At 53.1% G+C, this 16,307-nt stretch overlaps 1 protein-coding gene across 1 annotated transcript; it reads left to right on the top strand.

Annotated features, from left to right (window-relative positions):
* The first annotated feature begins 2,784 nt into the window (after positions 1-2,784).
* Positions 2,785-8,115, top strand: YIPF7 (Yip1 domain family member 7). The gene is made up of 6 exons (XM_039913671.1): positions 2,785-2,893; positions 3,446-3,562; positions 4,031-4,152; positions 5,408-5,553; positions 6,178-6,359; positions 7,288-8,115. The coding sequence occupies exons 2-6, from the start codon at positions 3,447-3,449 to the stop codon at positions 7,448-7,450; spliced, it is 729 nt and encodes a 242-aa protein (XP_039769605.1). The 5' UTR covers positions 2,785-2,893; position 3,446; the 3' UTR covers positions 7,451-8,115.
* The last annotated feature ends 8,192 nt before the right edge of the window (positions 8,116-16,307 follow it).

Raw genomic sequence — 16,307 nt, 5'->3', positions numbered from 1 at the left:
TGATCTACTACAACGCAGTCCACGCACTTCACTCCTCTAATGCCAACCTCCTCACTGTACCTCGACCTGGTTTATCTCGCCACTGAGATCTTTCTTGTCCATGTCCTGCCTCTGGCCTGGAGCGCCCTCCTCTTCACATCCAACAGATGATCACTAACCCCACCTTCAAACCCTTATTTAAGGTACATTTCCATGAAGTGTAGCTGGACTAAGCCCCCATTTCCTCTTATCCCACTCCCTTCTGTGTTGCCCTTGCACTTTTTATTCAGCCCTCCCTCAGCTCCACAGCATTGGTGTATGTATCCGTAATTTATATTAATGTCCGCCGCCCCCTCTAGACTTTACACTCGTTGTGGGCAGGGAACATGTCTACCAGATCTGTTATATTGTACTCTCCCAAGCGCTTAGTACAGTGCTCTACACGCAGTAATCAATCAATAAATACGGTTGATTGTTAGTCCACCAGATGGCTCGACAGTGACAGTGTCATATAAAAATGGCCACCGGGGGGGGCAGTCACAGCCTGCTAAATGGTTGTGTCCACCAGAGGGCGCCAGAGAAGTAGCCCCAGCCTGTCATATAATTGAGTCCACCAGATGGCGACAGAAAGGCAACCCGGCCTGTAATTATATTTGTCCACCAGACGGCGCCAGAGAGGCAGCCCTCCCCTGTTATACAGGCCAGTCCGCCAGATGGCGATAGAGAGGCAGCCCTCGCCCGTCATTCATGGCAGCCTAGATATTATTGCCATTGTGCATTTTTATTCATTCATTCAATAGTATTCATTGAGCGCTTACTATGTGCAGAGCACTGTACTAAGCGCTTGGAATGTACAAATCGGTAACAGATAGAGACAGTCCCTGCCCTTTGACGGGCTTACAGTTTTAGTTTTGTGTGACTTCCCGGGTGCAGGCTGAGCTATCCCTCTGGTTTCCTTTCGTCGTCTTGGCAGAGTACCAAGTACAGTTACCCCTTGGCCGGGTGTCTGTGATAAGTAGAACACTGTTCTAGGCGCTTATGGCGGGCCGAGCACTCTGATGGAAGCCTGAGGAACACTCTGAAGGAGAAGCAGCGTAGCCTAGTGGATAGAGCACGGGCTTGAGAGTCAGAAGGACCTGTGTTCTACTCCTGGCTCCACTACTTGCCTGCTCTGTGACCTTGGACAAGTCACTTCACTTCTCTGGGCCTCAGTTCCCTCCTCTGTAAAATGGGGATTGAGACTGTGGGTCCCACTTGGGACAGGGATTGTATCTAACCCGATTATAGTGTATCTACCCCAGCGCTTAGAATAGTGCCTGGCACATAGTAAGCGCTCAATAAATACCATCGTTATTACTCTCTGTGCCTCAGTTACCTCGTCTGTAAAATGGAGATTAAGATTGTGAGTTCCAAGGACTGTGTCCAACTTGATTATCTTGCGTCTACTCTTTTCATTCATTCATTCAATAGTATTTATTGAGCGCTTACTATGTGCAGAGCACTGTACTAAGCGCTTGGAATGTACAATTAGGCAACAGATAGAGACAATCCCTGCCCATTGACGGGCTTACAGGCTAATCGGGGGAGACGGACAAAAACAAGACGACTTAATCACGATAAATAGAATCAAGGGGGTGTACACCTCATTAACAAAATAAATAGGGTAATAAAAATATATACAAATGAGCACAGTGCTGAGGGGAGGGGAAGGGAGAGGGGGAGGAGCAGAGGGAAAGGGGGGAAAGGGAGCTTAGCTGAGGGGAGGTGAAGGGGGGAAGGGGGAGGGAGAAGAGAGGGAGCAGAGGGAAAAGGGGAAGCTCAGTGTGGGAAGGCCTCTCGGAGGAGGTGAGCTCTCAGTAGGGCTTTGAAGAGGGGAAGAGAGTTAGTTTGGCGGAGGTGAGGAGGGAGGGCGTTCCAGGACAGTGGGAGGACGTGGGCCAGAGGTCGACGGCGGGATAAGCGTGAACGGGGGACAGTGAAGAGGTGAGCGGCAGAGGAGCGGAGCGTACGGGGAGGGCAGTAGAAAGAGAAAAGGGAGGAGAGGTAGGAAGGGGCAAGGTGATGGAGAGCCTTGAAGCACCGAGTGAAAAGTTTTTGTTTCGTGTGGAGATTGATAGGCAACCACTGGAGATTTTTAAGGAGGGGAGTGACATGCCCAGAGCATTTCTGCAGGAAAGTGATCCGGGCAGCGGAATGAAGAATAGACTGGACTGGGGAGAGATGGGAGGAAGGGAGATCAGAGAGAAGGCTGACACAATAATCCAGCTGGGATATTATGAGAGGATTTAGAACAGTGCCTGGCACATAGTAAACGCTTAACAAACCCCACTGGAAAAAAAAAAAAATCCCTGACTCTGAGGAGCCAACATTCAAATGGGGGGAGTTTGTGGCCTAGCTGTGCTCAGTGACCTTTACCCGTGCTGCTGGTAGCTTTTTTGGCAGTGTACATCTTCTCTGAGAACAAATTTAGAATATTATAAATAGGCCAGGATCCTCTTCCAGTCCCGCAGACCGTTGTTGGGGTTTCTGCGGCAGCAGATTCCCCACGCTGGAAAGGACGGTGGCGAGAACAGACAGGTTTGTGGCCACCCCGCCTAATAATTAGCAATAACTGTGGTTTTTGGTGAGCGCTTACGAGGTGCCAAGCACTGCATCGAGCGCTGGGGCTGATACAGTATAAGCAGGGTAGAAAAGTCCCTATCCCACATGGAACTCACAGTGTGAGATGGAGGGGGAATGGGAATTGGATTTCTGTTTTACAGATGAGGAAACCCAGCTGCAGAGAAGTTAAGTGACTTGCCCAAAAAGCCACAAGCAGGCGAGTGTTGGAGCCGGAATTAGAACCCAGGTCTCCTGACTCCCAGGCCCGGGCTGTCCCGGCTAGGCCACCCTGCCGCTTCTTTGGAAAGCCTCTGTGAGCTCTGTCATCCACCGTGGGGTTTCCCCTGGCCACCGAGCAGACGGGTTCCCGAAATGACTCCTTTTGACCCGGACAGACTAGCCCTCGCCCTCTTAGGATGGCTGGCCGGGAGTGAGGACCCCCACCCTAGTTTCCATTCCACATTCCTGGATCGTCAACCATTCTGAGATCTATCGCTCCCCACGCACGGCGGCGGCTCCCAGCACGCGGTGGCGGCGTCTCGCACACGGCGGCGGCTCCTTCTGACACACGGTGGCGGCTCCCCCTCACACAGGGCGACGGCTCCTCGCACGTGACAGCAGCTCCTCGCACACAGCAGCAGCAGGTCCCTGCACACGGCAGCCGCGGTTCCCCGCACGCAGTGGCGGCTCCTTGCACGCAGCAGTGGCGGTTCCTCCCCCGACACAGCTCTGTCTCCTGGCACACGGCGGTAGCTCCTCGTACGCGGCAACGGCTCCCCACACACGGCAACGGTACCTGTCCGCGGCAGCCCCTCGGTGACTGATAGTGAACTTCCTGGTGAACGAGTGATATCTCGTGTTCCAGGATGTCTTCCGGGGATCCACTGGGCACGGGCTTCTTCCAGTCCAACTACACGATCGAAGGGGCGGAGCCGTGGTGCGGTGATGGCATGCCTGGTGACGAGCTCTCTGGTGCCGAGAGGTGAGGGTGCCCGCGGCCTCGCGGAGGTCAACGCCTCAGAGCCCCACACCCCCGGGGACAAGAGATTCCAGTCAGAACTTGGGTTTCCAACTTTCCCAGAATGGCACTTGGCCACCTGCCACTATAGCTTAAGGACTGGACTTTCAGCTCCTTCGGGGCAGGGCTGGGGCTTCAACGAATATGGCGCACTGTACTCCCGAGCACCCGCTACAGCGCTCCGCCCCCGGCAGGATCCTGACCTGACCGTGCTGGTTCTGGTGATGTTTGGATCAAAGCGACAGTGCGTGCCAGCCGGGTTGGGGTAGAGACTTGGGCCGCTTGTAGGGTGGCTGCGGCTCCTTCTCCGATTGCCCGTCTGCGATATCTGGACAGGGAAGGTGGAGGTTTCCCTGCCATTAGTGGGTTCCTGTCCGTGCCCCCTACCCCCAGTCCAGCCGAGGCCACAACTCTCTGGATTTTCCTCCGCAGGTGCCCGGTGTGGGAGCAGCCCCAGGCGCCACTGCCGTCGGTGCCAGCCCACCTGGGCAGCCGTGATGACTACTTGCTGCCCAATGAGGTTGGCTGGGACGAGGAGCCCCCTCTTCTGGAAGGTGCGTTCGGGGCCGGGGCGGGCAGGGACGGGACTCGGGCAGAGCTCTACCCGGGCAAGCCTAGGCGGCACAGTGCTCCCCTCCAGCCTTCTCAGGAAGGGGCGAGGGGAGGCAGGGGGGCAGAGCCCATGGGGCAGCTCAAGGCCGTCCTGCCCGGGACTGAGGGTGATTGGCGGGGACCACCTCCGTGGACAGTGTCTCTCTCTGGCACGGGGCATAATGAGATCTCCTGTTGGAGCTTCTTAAATTAAGAAACTCACTGTGATGCGACTGGTCTCTGCTGATGTAGAAAACCGAGCCCAAAGATACAAATTCATGGTGGGAGAGTAGGTCAACGGAAACCTAATGAAATCAGGCTTCGGGCTCTCTCGAGCCCATGGGTTTTGAGCCAGGAAGCATACGGGCTTGGGCAGAGCATGTCGCCGAGGGCTCGGCCCACGGTCACCTGACCACCCATCCGAGCTATGGCACGTGGAAACTCGCCCCCACCCCGGAGTGACCGGCGGCGCGCGACGACCCTCAAGCTGGGAGGAGAGAAGATGCGTCCGATGGTGACCTGCCAGAGGGGGAACTCTAGGAGTTTTGCCGGGTTTCTAGTAACAATAGTAAGGAAAACTGGGGTATGTGTGCATCGGTTATTTCGCGCAAAGCATTGTGCTAGGTGCAAGGTGATCAGGTCGATCCCAGCCCCTGACCCCCATGGGGCTCACAGTCTAAGTAGGAGGAAGAACGGGTATTAAATTTCCATTTTACAGATGAGGAAACTGAAGCCCAGAGAGTTCGAGTGATGTATCCAAAGTTTCGCGCAGCAGACAAGTGGTGGAGTTGGGATGAGAAACCCCCTCCTCGGGCTCTTCCCCTAGGCCACGGTGTTTGATGGGGAATGGGCTTGAACTACAACTGCCTGGGGACTGGAAAGGAGTCCTCCCTCTCCTCCTCCCGCTCCACTAGGCCTGGAATGGGCGTTGGGCGTCTGGGCTGGATCCTCAAAACCGCCCATCTGCACAGGGCAACTAGACAAAGCACCCGGAGCCTGCTGCCCCCCAAGGCTGGGGCTGAGCCCCTGCAGAGTACCGGGGGCGGGGGGGTCATAGCATCACCTCGGCTCCGGGCGGCAGATCCCGGGCGGCAGGCCCCAGGCGGCCAACCCTGGGAAGCCGATCCCGGGCAACAGACCCTGGGCGGCCGGTGGGGCCGAGGTGGCCGCCACGGGGCCGACTCCGCCCCTGTGGGTGCTTCTCCTCCTCTCCTGCAGAGCTGGGGATCAACTTCCAACACATCTGGCAGAAAACGTTGACCGTGCTCAACCCGCTCAGGCCGGCGGACCCGGGCATCATGGCTGAGACTGACCTCGCGGGCCCTGCCGTCTTCTGCCTGGCCCTGGGGGCCACCCTGCTGCTGGTGAGGCACAGCCACGACTGGGACCCGGGGACCCGGGGACCCAGGCCCCATTACCCTCATTCCCCCGCCCCCCCAGGCTGGGACCCAGGGACCTCGGTCCCATCCCTCACACAGCTGGGACCCAGGGACTCCAGCCCAATTGTAGCCACGGCTGGGACCCAGGGACCGCGGTCCCTTCACCCCCACCACTGGGACCCCGGACTGGAGGAGGGAAGGGAAGAGTCCAGCAGCAGCCGATCTCTAAGGTGATCCTCCAACCGGGTTAGGGTGGGACAGCCCTGGACTTGGAGGGTCCATTCCGCCTCCTGCTCGGAGTTCCTCCGAGCATGTTTGTGTCTCGCAGATCCGAGGGGGAAGAGTGTGGGCGTGGGAGGAGATCCTGTGTTCCTTGGGGTTTTTATGTTCCTCCTGGTCCTCCCATGTCTTTGTCCCCCATGTCCCACTGTAGCCCCTTCATTCCCTAGGTTCTCCCAAGCCTCCCATTCCTCCTTTGTTTCCCCCAGCTCCCAAGACTTCCATCCCCCTTGCTTTTTCCCCAGATCCCCATTCCCAATTCTCTGGCCTCCTTTCATCCCCTCACTCTCCTGCCCGCCCACCCCCTTCCTTCATGTCCTCGTGTTTCAGGCAGGGAAAGTTCACTTCGGCTCTGTGTACGGCCTCAGCGTGTTGGGCTGTGTGGGCATCCACACTCTCCTGAACCTGATGAGCTCAGCTCACGTCTCCTTCGGTTGTGTGGCCAGCGTGCTGGGCTATGGCCTGCTGCCCATGGTCCTGCTGTCCGGCACTGCCGCCCTCTTCTCTCTCCAGTAAGTGCTGGGCCCCCGAGGTGGGGCTCGCTGGCCTCCCACTCCCCCTGGGAGGTAGAGACGGGGTGTAGACAAGGCACCCTCGAGCCTTGGGCAAAGCTGGGTCCCAGCCTTAATTCTGAGAAGTGAAAAGTCCAGGAACCCTGACTCCCGGGCTGGCTGTGGGGCTGGCCCAGGGGGTTTGTAGGGGCCTGGCCAAACCCTTAGCCCTGTAGCTGCCCAGAACCCCTTCCTGTGGTTGGGGGGCTGATGTGGGAAGTGGGGAAGGGACCACAGTCTTGGGAATATTCCCAGAGGAAGCACATTAGTTGGACACTGTTTCATCCGGCGGCCTGAGATATTGCAGCACTGCAGTACTCTGGCCTCTCCGGGAATGGGGATGCCCGGTAGGGTTGGGGAGGGAGCCGGGGATGGCCCCAGAGCAGGAAACTCAATCCAAATCCAGTCTGGGTGACAGGAAGCTGTTTTCCTTTGAGGCAGATGTGACCAGGTTGCCGCAGGACCGGGCAACCTTCTCCAACTCTCAGTCCTGGACCACTTTCCCAGCCCAGGTTCCTTCCCCATTCCTCCCCTTTCCCCACTGGCTCCCTCCCCTTTCCCCCCTGATGTAAATTGTTATGAGACTACCTATCTCTTCCACCTAGACTATAAGCTTTTTGAGGACAGAGATCACTAATTTTAACCTTTATCATCCTCTTGTTGGTATGAGCTCAGTACAGTGCTGCGCACTAAGTAGCCACTCAGCCACTCCCTTTGCTCGATCCAGGGTTACTTGGTGGATTGAAGCGGGGGTGGGGATTTTGGATGACAACCAGAGCAGGGTGCACATGATTCTCACTTCTCGCCAGCTGGGACCCCGCGAGACCATCTCTCACCGAAGCCCTCTTCCTCCCGCAGCCGGTTGACCGGAGGCCTCCTTTATTCCTAGGGGCACCGCGGGCACGGTCTTCGCGCTGGCGGTCGTCGGCTGGTGCAGCCAGTCGACTTCCAAGATCTTCATCTCGGTGCTGGCCATGGAAGGGCAGCAGCTGCTGGTCGCCTACCCCTGTGCGCTCCTGTTCGGGATTTTCGCCCTCCTGACTGTCTTCTGAGCCGGGATGGCTGGAGCGAGGAGCGGGTCTCCTGCGGGAGGTGGAGACCCATCTCCCCCTGCCCAGTGTTGGGGGCGAGAGGCTGGACTACCCCAAGAGGACACCCTGAAAAAGGAAGGGGAAGTGCCCCTGGGAAGGCTGAGCCTCTCCCATCCAACAGGTTAGGTGGGAGGACGATTTGGTCTCATAAAATGTGATCTAGAGTCGGCGGTCAGACCCATCCAAGGGCCGGGTCGTCGCCAAGTCATTCAACCTTTCTGGGCCTCAGTTTCCTCATCTGTAAAATGGAGGGAAGAGACCTCCATTCACCTCCATCCTAAGGCTGCCGGGAGGCCCGGCGAGCGGGGCGAGGGGCTGAGGGTTTGGGCCTTGTAGGAGGGAGGCCTGAGCCTGGGTGTTGTTGCCTGACTCCCGGAGCGGCGTAGATTCTGGGCTGGCTCAGCCAGACCTCTATCCCAGACGGGACCTGCCCTGGGGCCACCTCCGCCTTGCCTCTGATGGGAACCAAAATGCCTCCTTGAGCTGCAGGGATCTCTTAATGAGCTCATGCTTATTCACTGACCCGCATGTGAGATACTTGTTGATTTTGATACCGATAATAATAGCAATATTGATGGTATTTCTTAAGCACTCACTGTGTGTCAAGCATTTTAGTAAGTGCTGGAGTAGCTACAAGTTAATCAAGGCGGAAATAGAGAAACTGCCTGGCTTATTGGAAAGAGCACGGGCTTGGGAGTCAGAGGTCGTGGGTTCTAATCTCGGCTCCACCACTTGTCAACTGTGTGACTTTGGGCAAGTCACTTAACTTCTCTGTGCCTCAGTTACCTCGTCTGTAAAATACCAATATTATTATTAAAATGGGGATTAAGACTGTGAGCCCCATCTGGGACAACCTGATAACCTTGTATCTCCCCCAGCGTTTAGAACCGTGCTTAGCACATAGTAAGCATTTAACAAATACCAGTATTATTATTATTATATAGTCCCTGTCCACATGGGGCTCACAGTCTAAGTAGGAGGGAGAAGCATTTAATCCCGATTTTACAGATAAGGGAACCGAGGCCCTGAGAAGTTAAGTGCCTTGCCCACAGTCACTCCACTGACAAGTGGTGGAGCCGGGTTTAGAAGCCTGGTCCTCTGACTCTCAGGCCCATGCTCTATCCGTTAGGCCGTGCTGCTAACTTGTCCCCAGGCAGAGAACTCATGGGAAGAAAAATATTTGAGTTCTGCCTGCCTCTTCTTGGGGTGGGGATGGGGGAACTCTGGGGATCGGGGGAGGGGGCTGAATCTGGCCCATGAGAGGCAGTCCACTGGTAGCCAAACACGCTGAGGACCACCACCAGCGGTAGACTGACAACCAGAAGCTTCGCATGCTGTTGTTTTGGAGAACTGCAGCACCAGTAAGATTGTCAAAACCGTCATGGAATCTGCTAGATTGTTAGCTTCTTAAGGGCAGGAATCTTGTTTAACTGTATTGTACTCTCGCAAGCATTTTATGCCCCGCTCTGTACGCAGGAGATGCTCAGTAAATGTCACTGAATTCATTCATGAAGAGTTCATTGGTGGTAGTGAAGACAATTAAAATTATTTAAACCCAGTCAGAAGAGTTTCCTGTTTTTCTGCAGAGTCATAGAACATTAAGGGACCCCCGAAGGGTTATTATGTCTCTGTGGAATTCACTGGGGTTATTTAAGGTTAAATGGGTTTTTTTACCCCTGTCATTTGAACACTACCCCTTCCTTACCTCAGCTATTTCAGAGAACTCTGAGAGGGCCACCTGAGGACACAAATGGAGTCAAGGAGAGTTCTGGGGGGTCAAAGAGTTTAAGGTCAAACTGGGCATTTTCCTGAACTGTTTCAGGGGGGTCATTTGAGAGCACAAATGGGGTCATGAGAAGTTCATTGGGGTTATTTTAGGTCAAACCAGCTATTTTCCTTGTCTCCACTATTTCTGAGGGGTCATTTGAGGACAAAATGGGGCCTTGGAAAGTTCACTGGGTTGAGGTCAAACTCCATTTTTTCTTGGAATCTGAACACGGTTCCTCACCTTGACTATTTCAGAGGGGTCATCCGAGGACACGAATGGGGTCACGAAGAGTTCATTGGGTTACTTCAGGTCAAACTGGGAAATTTCCTCCCCTCAACTATTTCAGAGAGCTCACAGGGGTCATCCGAGGACACGAATGGGGTCACGAAGAGTTCACTGGGTTACTTCAGGTCATACTGGGAAATTTCCTCCCCTCAACTATTTCAGAGAGCTCACAGGGGTCATCCGAGGACACGAATGGGGTCACGAAGAGTTCATTGGGTTACTTCAGGTCAAACTGGGAAATTTCCTCCCCTCAACTATTTCAGAGAGCTCACAGGGGTCATCCGAGGACACGAATGGGGTCACGAAGAGTTCATTGGGTTACTTCAGGTCAAACTGGGAAATTTCCTCCCCTCAACTATTTCAGAGAGCTCACAGGGGTCATCCGAGGACACGAATGGGGTCACGAAGAGTTCATTGGGTTACTTCAGGTCAAACTGGGAAATTTCCTCCCCTCAACTATTTCAGAGAGCTCACAGGGGTCATCCGAGGACACGAATGGGGTCACGAAGAGTTCATTGGGTTACATCAGGTCAAACTGGGAAATTTCCTCCTCTCAACTATTTCAGAGAACTCACAGGGGTCATCCGAGGACACGAATGGGGTCACAAAGAGTTCATTGGGTTATTTCAGGTCAAACTGGGAAATTTCCTCCTCTCAACTATTTCAGAGAGCTCACAGGGGTCATCCGAGGACACGAATGGGGTCACGAAGAGTTCATTGGGTTACGTCAGGTCAAACTGGGAAATTTCCTCCCCTCAACTATTTCAGAGAGCTCACAGGGGTCATCCGAGGACATGAATGGGGTCACAAAGAGTTCATTGGGTTACGTCAGGTCAAACTGGGAAATTTCCTCCCCTCAACTATTTCAGAGAGCTCACAGGGGTCATCCGAGGACACGAATGGGGTCACAAAGAGTTCATTGGGGTTATTTCAGGTCAAACTGGGAAATTTCCTCCTCTCAACTATTTCAGAGAACTCACAGGGGTCATCCAAGGACACGAATGGGGTCACGAAGAGTTCATTGGGTTACGTCAGGTCAAACTGGGAAATTTCCTCCCCTCAACTATTTCAGAGAGCTCACAGGGGTCATCCGAGGACACGAATGGGGTCACGAAGAGTTCACTGGGTTATTTCAGGTCAAACTGGGAAATTTCCTCCCCTCAATTATTTCAGAGAGCTCACAGGGGTCATCCGAGGACACGAATGGGGTCACGAAGAGTTCATTGGGTTACGTCAGGTCAAACTGGGAAATTTCCTCCCCTCAACTATTTCAGAGAGCTCACAGGGGTCATCCGAGGACACGAATGGGGTCACAAAGAGTTCATTGGGGTTATTTCAGGTCAATTGGGGTTACTTGAGGTCAAACCACCTATTTTTCGGCCATCTGAACACTGCCCCCCAGTTCTGCTAATTTGGAGGCCACAGAGGGGTCACCTAAGGACACAAATGGGGTCACAGAGAGTTCATTGGGGTTACTTCAGGTCAATTAGGGTTATTTAAGGTCAAACTGCCCATTTTTCTGTCATTTGAAGACTGCTCTAAAGTTCAGCTATTTCTCAGAACTCACAGGGGTTATCTGAGGACACAAATGGGGTCACAAAGAGTTCACTGGGGCTATTTCAGGTCAAATGGGACATTTTCCTTTCAAAGAACTGAGATTGCAGGTAAGGTTATGGAGAGTTTATTTGGGCTACTTCACATCAAACCAGACAATTTCTTCACCTCAACTTTTTCAGAAGGGTTATTTAAGGACAGTACCGCTATTTCAGAGACCTCAAGAAGAACTATCTGAGGCCTCTGGCATGATCTGCCCGTTCACAGAGAGGTAAATGGATCAGTCACCGCTGAGCTGTCGCCTCTGCTGCTACAGACCCACCCTATCCTCGGGCCTTGTTTTTGATGCCACGTTTATTAACAATAATAATAATAATTGTGGTATTTGTTTAGAACTTACAGTCACTGACCTTACCTCAGGCACTTTTTTGGAAATATCTCCATCCAAAATGACAATTTATTAACCCTCACTCTGGGACTTATTCCACCCTTGCCGGCAGAAAAATTTCTAACTTTTGAAGCGTCGCCGAATTTGTTGGCAGTTTTCACAGGAGATCGTCCGGGCTGGTAACGATCCGGGGTCAGGCGGCCGGACCGTGCTTGGTGGAGCCGGTGTTTCCACAGAGACAGGCTGCCCTCCGTCTGGGAGAGTCGGACTTGGACCTACTGACAGGCCAAAGAGAGGCAGGAGAAACCTTCCTGAACAAAGAAAGGAACAAAAGCAGCACGTTTGGGTGGAAGACAATGGGAATTGGAATCGTGGTTTTGAGTTGGAGCCCTTCCCTCCACCCTCCTCTTATCCCTTGCCCCCAGGCACCCTGGGCACCATCGCCTGGTGTTGCCACGTCGGCAGGAGATCCGGCCCTCGGCACCGCTTCACTGTCCCGCAGCCCGCCATCTCTCTGCACACTTTTTCAACTCAGTCCGAGGAGCACAGGGCAGGGAACTAGAAAAGCAGTGTGGCCTAATGGAAAGCGCTTGGGCCTGGGAGTCAGAGGACCTGGGTTCTAATCCCAGCTCCACCGCTTATCTATTGTGAGACCTTGGGCAAATCACTTCATTTTTCTGTGCCTCTGTTCCCTCAACCTATAAAATGGGGATGTAGACTGTGACTCCTATATAGGACAGAGTCTGTGTCCAACCTGATTATCTTGTAGCTATCCCAGTGCTCAGTACAGTCCCCGGCAGATAGTAAGTGCTTAACAAATACCATAAAAATCAAAATTAAAAAAAATTGGATGTGCTGAGTCCAGGCTGTAAGAGAGGACCCAAACATATTGCTTGAGCAAACTCAGTATCTTTCCATCAGCGGCACACCTGACGGCTGGCTGGGCTTTGTGATAATGATAGGACTGTTTAGTGTTTTCCTACAAGCCAAGCACTGTGCCAACCACCGGGGTAGGTACAAGATAAACAGATGGGACACAGTCCTTGTCCCACTTGGGGCTCCCGGTCTTGACAGTGAGGCAGAGTGGGTATCCCCTTCCCATTTGCAGATGAGGAAATGAAGCTTAGACTGGTTATGCAATTTGCCCAGGGTCACACGGTGGGTAAATGGGAGGGGTAGGATTAACGCCCAGGTCTCCTGACTCCTAGATCTGGGCTTTTCCCACTAGGCCCGGAGGCTTCCCTGTACCTGGGGAAGTAGAACCGAATCAAGACACCCATCGGCTCTCCTCCCCCACTGTTCCCCAGCTGACAACTCTTCACTACTTGCAGGCAGGGCAATCACTATCAATCCCTTGCTCATACTGACCCCGTGGCCTGGAACTCGCTCCTCCACCCCCAAGATCCACCAGGCCTCGGCCCTCTCCACTTTCAAAGCCTCCTAAGATGCCACCTCCTCCAACAAGGCTTCCCTAAGTGATGACCAGTTGGCCACATCTCATCAACACTTCAGCCACCTTTTGCACTGATGTTTCTATCTATTGTTCAGGTCCATCCTCGGTACTTTGAGGGGGGTGTGTGTGTGTGTGTATGTGTGTGTACACATGCTCTCTCTAGGTCTGTCTCCTGAGAGTGTAAGGTTCTCGTGTTTCTAGTCTCCCATACGCTTAGTACAGTGTACTGCACTCTGATACTCGATAAACACCATCTTTACTAGTGCTATTACTACGCTCCCTGCCCTCATTCGATTTTATTGTGCAGAGCACTGTGTGCAGAGCACTGTATTAAGCACTTAGGAGAGTAAAATGCAGCAGAGTGGGTTGACACATCACCTGCCCACAAGAAGTTTTACAATCCAATCATTCACTCATTCAATCGTATTTATTGAGCGCTTAATAATAATAATAATAATAATAATGTTGGTATTTGTTAAGCGCTTACTATGTGCAGAGCACTGTTCTAAGCGCTGGGGGAGACACAGGGGAATCAGGTTGTCCCACATGGGGCTCACAATCTTAATCCCCATTTTACAGATGAGGTAACTGAGGCCCAGAGAAGTTAAGTGACTTGCCCACAGTCACACAGCTGACAAGTGGCAGAGCTGGGATTCGAACTCATGACCTCTGACTCCAAAGCCCATGCTCTTTCCACTGAGCCACGCTGCTTCTGTGTGGACAGCACTGTACTAAGCCCTCGGGAGAGTACAATACAGTAGACACGTTCCCGATCCATAATGAGCTTACAGTCTAGAGTGGGAGACAGACATTAATAGAAATATATGTTACAGATATGTAGGTAAATAAATAATAAATAAATAATGTTGGTATTTGTTAAGCGTTTACTATGTGCCGAGCACTGTTCTAAGCGCTGGGGTAGACACAGGGGAATCAGGTTGTCCCACGTGGGGCTCACAGTCTTAATCCCCATTTTACAGGTGAGGTAACTGAGGCCCAGAGAAGTTAAGTGACTTGCCCACAGTCACACAGCTGACAAGTGGTAGAGCCGGGGTTCGAACCCATGACCTCTGACTCCAAAGCCCGTGCTCTTTCCAGTGAGCCACGCTGCTTCCCGAAGTGCTGTGGGGCCGAAAGGGGGGAATGAATGAATCAGGGTGACGCAGAAGGGAGTGGGATCTAGGCTGTAAGCTCACTGTGGGCAGGGAACTTGTCTACCAACTGTTATACTGTACTTTTTCAAGTGCTTAGTACAGTGCTCTGCGCTCCATAAGTGCTCAGTGACTATGACTGACAGATAAAGGTGGCTGTGTTCCCTGAGCGTGGGGTGAGATGTGAGTTCCAGAGAGCCCTCAGGGTGGCTTTGAAGAAAGAGCACAGGTCTGGAAGTCAGAGGGCCTACATTTTAATCCTGGCTCTTCCACTTGGATGCTATGTGACTTAGAGCAAGTCACTTCACTTATATGAGCCTCAGTTTTCTTATTTGTATAATGGGGATTCATGGCCTGTTCTCTTTCCCACTTAAACTGTGAGCTCCATGCGGGACAGGGACTCTTCGATCTGATTACCTTGAATCTACCCCAGCACTGTTCTAACCACTCAGTGCAGTGCTTGGAACATACAAAGCATTTACTAAACATCACACTATTATTATTAGGAAATAGGTGTAATGATGAGTCCAGACTTGGAAAGGGAAATGAAGCAGAAGCTTTCCTTGATTTTTGGATCTGAACGTTGCCTGGATATTTTGGGTCAACTTTAACCCTAAAATCTTTGTCCAGGCTTTCCATGGGGCTGTGAATTTGGAGGATCGTTTGTCAGATTCCTAGATGACATAAGAAGGACTTGTGCTCTACCCCCATGGACGATTACTTTTTATTATAGTAACTGTGATATTTAAGTGCTTATTGTGTGTCAGGCAAACAAATGGGGTTGAACACAGTCCCTCTCCCACATCGGGCTCACAGTCGCAATCCCTACTTTACAACTGAGGTAACTGAAGCATAGAAGTGAAGTGACTTACCCGAGGTCACATAGCAGACAAGTGGCAGAGCAGGGATTGGAACCCACGACCATCTGACTCCGAGGCCCGTGCTCTATCTACTACACCATGCTGCTTAAGAGCAGCTGGCCCAGCAAAGCCTCATATATATGTTGGAGAAATAGCCTCAATTGCCAGCATCAGAAGCTACTGAATGCCTGCTGGGGACAGAGCGCTGTGCCGGGTGTACAGGTGGGAGAGAGTAGGAAAGCCTCTTCCTGGGTTTAAAAGTTTTGTCCCACTCACCTCCTCAACTCCCACTGACTGGTCCACAGAGGCACCCGACCCCTCACTTCCTTAGCCATCCAGGTTCACCTATTCAATCTGCTTCCTAATCAGCGAGCATCTGGGGCAGGGCACCACCTGGTCTCCGCACCACCTTGTGCAGAGGGCAGGGCCGGGCCGCGTTGGCACATATGTTAGAAGTAACAGCGGAGGTGGCCACCCGCGGTTGCGATGCTAACTGGGACGCAGGCGTGACCAACCTCCCAGTTGTTGTGGGTTGAGTCAGTCGTATTTACTGAACGTTTACTGTAGGCAGAGCACTGTACTGAGCACGTAGGAGAGTACAGATAACAATAAACAGACAAATGAGGGTAGGAGAGGGGGAGGGAAACCGACTCTGTTGGCTTTGGCACGTTGGGGCCCGCTGGAACTCGCGGGCTCGTCCAAGCACTCCCGGTTGGGAAGTCATTTTCTAGAAGCAGCGTAGCTCAGTGGAAAGAGCCCGGGTTTGGGAGTCAGAGGTCATGGGTTCGAATCCCGGCTCTGCCACTTGTCAGGCTGTGTGACTGTGGGTGAGTCACTTCACTTCTCTGTGCCTCAGTGACCTCATCTGCAAAATGGGGATGAAGACTATGAGCCTCATGCGGGACAACCCGACGACCCTGGATCTACCCCAGCGCTTAGAACGGTGCTCTGCACATAGTAAGCGCTTAACAAATACCAACACTATTAGCAGCGAGGACCCAGCCATCCCTTTGACAGTGTCGGGTTCGTGGCTCTCAAACTGCCAGTCCTCGGGGGGCCGACTGACATTCCCCGTCTCTCAGCCCAGGATCAGATCTCAATAGGGTCAAGGGGGATTGGGAAACATTCACGTATTAGAGAGGGAGAGCCAGGGGTGGAGAAGGGAAGAGTCAGGGGTTTTGAATGATCCATCCTGGGTCGCTGGGGGAATGTCAAGGATGGTGAGGGGAAGTCAGGGGAGGTAAACTGTCCGTGCTGGGTCACTAGGGGAGAGTCAGAGATGGATAAGGGAGAGTGAGGGGTGCTGGAGGGTCCGTCCCTACCATAACGCCCCCCAGGGCCGGCTGCGCCCCCAGTGCT

The sequence above is a fragment of the Ornithorhynchus anatinus genome, chromosome 12 (genome assembly GCF_004115215.2).
Source record: "Ornithorhynchus anatinus isolate Pmale09 chromosome 12, mOrnAna1.pri.v4, whole genome shotgun sequence".
NCBI lineage: Eukaryota > Metazoa > Chordata > Mammalia > Monotremata > Ornithorhynchidae > Ornithorhynchus > Ornithorhynchus anatinus.
Note: the sequence above shows the minus strand (reverse complement) of the source record. Positions and strands in the feature narration are given on the sequence as shown.